The sequence below is a fragment of the Octopus bimaculoides genome, chromosome 3, assembly GCF_001194135.2.
Source record: "Octopus bimaculoides isolate UCB-OBI-ISO-001 chromosome 3, ASM119413v2, whole genome shotgun sequence".
NCBI lineage: Eukaryota > Metazoa > Mollusca > Cephalopoda > Octopoda > Octopodidae > Octopus > Octopus bimaculoides.
In genome coordinates this window covers 137,619,000-137,622,277 of record NC_068983.1, presented here as the reverse complement: position 1 = coordinate 137,622,277, position 3,278 = coordinate 137,619,000, and the positions used below count along the sequence as shown (strand labels likewise).

General features: G+C 36.8%; 1 protein-coding gene across 1 annotated transcript in view; it reads right to left on the bottom strand.

Annotated features, from left to right (window-relative positions):
* The window catches only part of LOC106877731 (dynein regulatory complex protein 11), a 31,400-nt gene extending 28,643 nt beyond the window's left edge, over positions 1-2,757 (bottom strand). Inside the window, exons 1-2 of the mRNA XM_014926703.2 lie at positions 2,605-2,757; positions 393-483 (exon numbers count right to left, since the gene is read on the bottom strand). Coding sequence (XP_014782189.1) covers positions 393-483; positions 2,605-2,615 — 102 coding nt within the window. The 5' untranslated portion in view covers positions 2,616-2,757. The remainder of the gene's footprint in view (positions 1-392; positions 484-2,604) is intronic.
* Positions 2,758-3,278: the final 521 nt, after the last annotated feature.

Genomic DNA, 3,278 nt, shown 5'->3' with positions numbered 1-3,278 from the left:
TATATACTAGCTTAAAAGCTGCAGTCCATGCAGACTTTTAAGCTAGCTCCTGAAAAGGTTTAAGTGGGCCTGTGGCCCAAGTTCTTATCATGACATAAAATTAACAAAGCGAATGTCATTATCTCTTGATTTCTGATGTCATCTGACAAACACCAAGCAAGATGGTGTGAATCAGCCAAGCTTCACCTGCTAGAAATAGCAACCCAAATGTTTTTAAATCAGATCACAACACTGGATGTTTAAGAACCAAATGAAGGGCAAATTTTCAATCCTGGGATCCTCCTGATTCCAAAAATATATAATACATCTATGTAGAGCAAATGTAGACTGGGATACGAACAGACAGAATTTCATGCTTTTTATTATAGATATATAAAGAAGACTATACTTACTTTTTCTGGTTTAGGTGGTTCGAGTGGCATTTCATAAGTGAGCATATCTTTGATATTCCCCTGAGTCTCCACCCATAATTTGTTATAGCAACTGCAAATATACAGGAAATGTCATTCAATCTGTATGATCAGTGCCTTGAAGTAGAGCTAAACTTAAGGCAAATCAACCCTACAAACTCAGTCCAGTTCTTAGTCTTTTACTTTGTAAATACTCATAAGAAATTTAATCATTTTCATAATTTAATGCCTGCTTTCCATGCTGGCATGAGTTGGACAGTTTGACATGGAATTGGCAAGCTGCAGAGGTGTGTCAGGTTCCAATGTTCATTTTCAATTAATCTATAAATCTAAGATGTTGTACCTATGTACAAACATAAAATCAAACAAAAGCATATGAAAAAGGAAACAAACAGAAACAAAACCCTTACTACTTGTAAGCTGAAATATATTTTAACATATAAAAGAGCTCTGTAGAACCATTTAGCAAGGTTCAGAAAAATCCTTTAGTAGAGTTTGGGAGGGGCCTCACATAAAATATGTACCCAGGACAGTAAATTTGCTGCTGATAGAAATGGCATCCAACCGTAGAAATCATGTGAAATGAAAACAGAAGAAAGAGCATGGTCATCTGGTCAGACCTTGAAGGACAGTAGTGACCCAAAACAAAAACTAACTCAGACTATGGTGACATATCCATCCCATGTCAGTACAAAAAGTGGATGTAAAATGAAGATGAAGATGATGATGATGATAAGGTGCTTCATGCCTAAAATGCTGAGAAACTGAATGATAGTTTCTGTATGAGGTTCGCTCTCTCTCTCTCTCTCTTACAATTCAAACTAATACAGCTTCCTGGATTGTAGATGGGTAGTAAACTACTGAAAAGCTGTATTATTAATACACTTTAATTTTCAGTCAATCTGTTACCCACACAAATTTTTCTGGTTCACACAGCAAAGTAACTGACATTTTTTACTCATAATAGCTTCTACATATTCCTTAGAATGTGGCACAAGCAAAACCCAAATTGAGTCTTTGGTAAAGTTGCAATTCCATACTATCAGCAGCAGCAGCATCACAAAGCCAGTGACCTAGCAGAATCATTGGCACATTGAACAAACAGCTTAGCAGCATTTCTTCTGACTCATTACATTCTTAGTTCAAATTCTGCTGAGGGCAACATTTCCTTTCATCCTTAAGGGTTGATAAAATAAATGCCGGTCAAGCACTGGCGTAGATGTAATCAAGTAGCCCCTTATCCCCAAAATTTCAGGCATTGAGCCTATAGTAGAAAGGATTATTATTATTATTATTATTATTATTATTGGCGTTAGGAAGGGCATCCAGCTGTAGAAACTCTGCCAAATTAGATTGGAGCCTGGTGTTGCCATCCGGTTTCACCAGTCCTCAGTCAAATCGTCCAACCCATGCTAGCATGGAAAGCGGACGTTAAACGATGATGATGATGATGATGATGATTCAGTGAGCTGGTACAATCGTTAGCATGCTGGGTGAAAAGCTTAGCGATATTTCATCTGTCGCTATGTTCTGAATTCAAATTCTGCCGAGGTCAACTTTGCCTTTTATCCTTTCAGGGTTGATGAATTAGATACCAGTCAAAAATCCAGGCCTTGTGCCTATAGTAGAAAGGATTATTATTATTTTTATTATCATTAAGGTGGCAAGCTGGCAGAATTGTCAGCATGTCAGATGAAATGCTTAGCAGCATTATGTCTGTTTTTACATTCTGAGTTCAAGTTCTGCTGAGGTCAACTTTGCCTTTCATCCTTTCAGAGATGATAAAATAACTACCTATTGAGCACTGGGATCGATGTAATCGACTAGCCCCCTCCTGCAAACTTTCTAGCCTTGTGCCAAAATTTGAAAACGTGGCGAATAAATGAAATAATTATTATTATTGGTGGTGGTGGTGGTGGTGGTGGTGGTAGTAGTAGTAGTAGTAGTAGTAGTAGTGGTGGTGGTGGTGGTGGTGGATAAGATGTCCTGTGGTATTATACCCCACTTTTTCATTCTCAAATCCTGCTGGGGCCAACGATTATTCAGGCAAACTATAGAGAAGTTTTCTACTAAATGTAATCGATACTTTAATCAATCGATACTTTAAAAAGAATAAATGTACATCTGACAACGTGTATTTTCGATAAATAAACTTAACTGATCTATAATTATTATCCAACTTAAGTAGACTTACCTGTGAGACATTTTCTTTTCTTTTTCTTTTTTTTTTTTTTTCAAAGCAGTGCAAATCCCTTAACTTAAATCCAAACTATATTTTAACCTTTCTGTCAACTTCTGTAAACAAGTCTTTTTGAGTTAAATGTAACCATGGAAATAGTTGCAGTGAGAGTTACTTCCCTTGGGTCACAAGCGCTTGATTACTTCGACTTTAAGTGAACCGACGAGGGAACGACTTGTGGTCGTTCAACCTGCTAGAAATAGAGGCCAAATACCCCCAAATAGCAAACTCTTGCTCATTGAAAGGACATGCACCGTGTTCTGTGGCCAAGGCATTTAACTCACAAGTTGTTTTCTGCAGTTCGATAAAAATAAGAATCACTTGATCAGGAAGTATAAACAGAAAGAGTTCTATATAATTAATGAATGTTTAATTCCTCTTGTGAATTCAATAAAAACAACGAAAAGCTTTCTCAGTATTCGGCTTCAAACCATTATCAGACATTCAATTTGCTTGGTTTTGATTGTAGAATGTGTGCGATGGTTAGTTTTCAAAAGTCAATGTTACATAAAACTCATCAATTTCATGCATCTTCCACCAAACGGACATCATTCTCAGCAACGTTGGTGGTGGTGATTATTATTATTATTGTTTGACTTTTGCTTTGTACTTGTACAAGTTGGTTACAA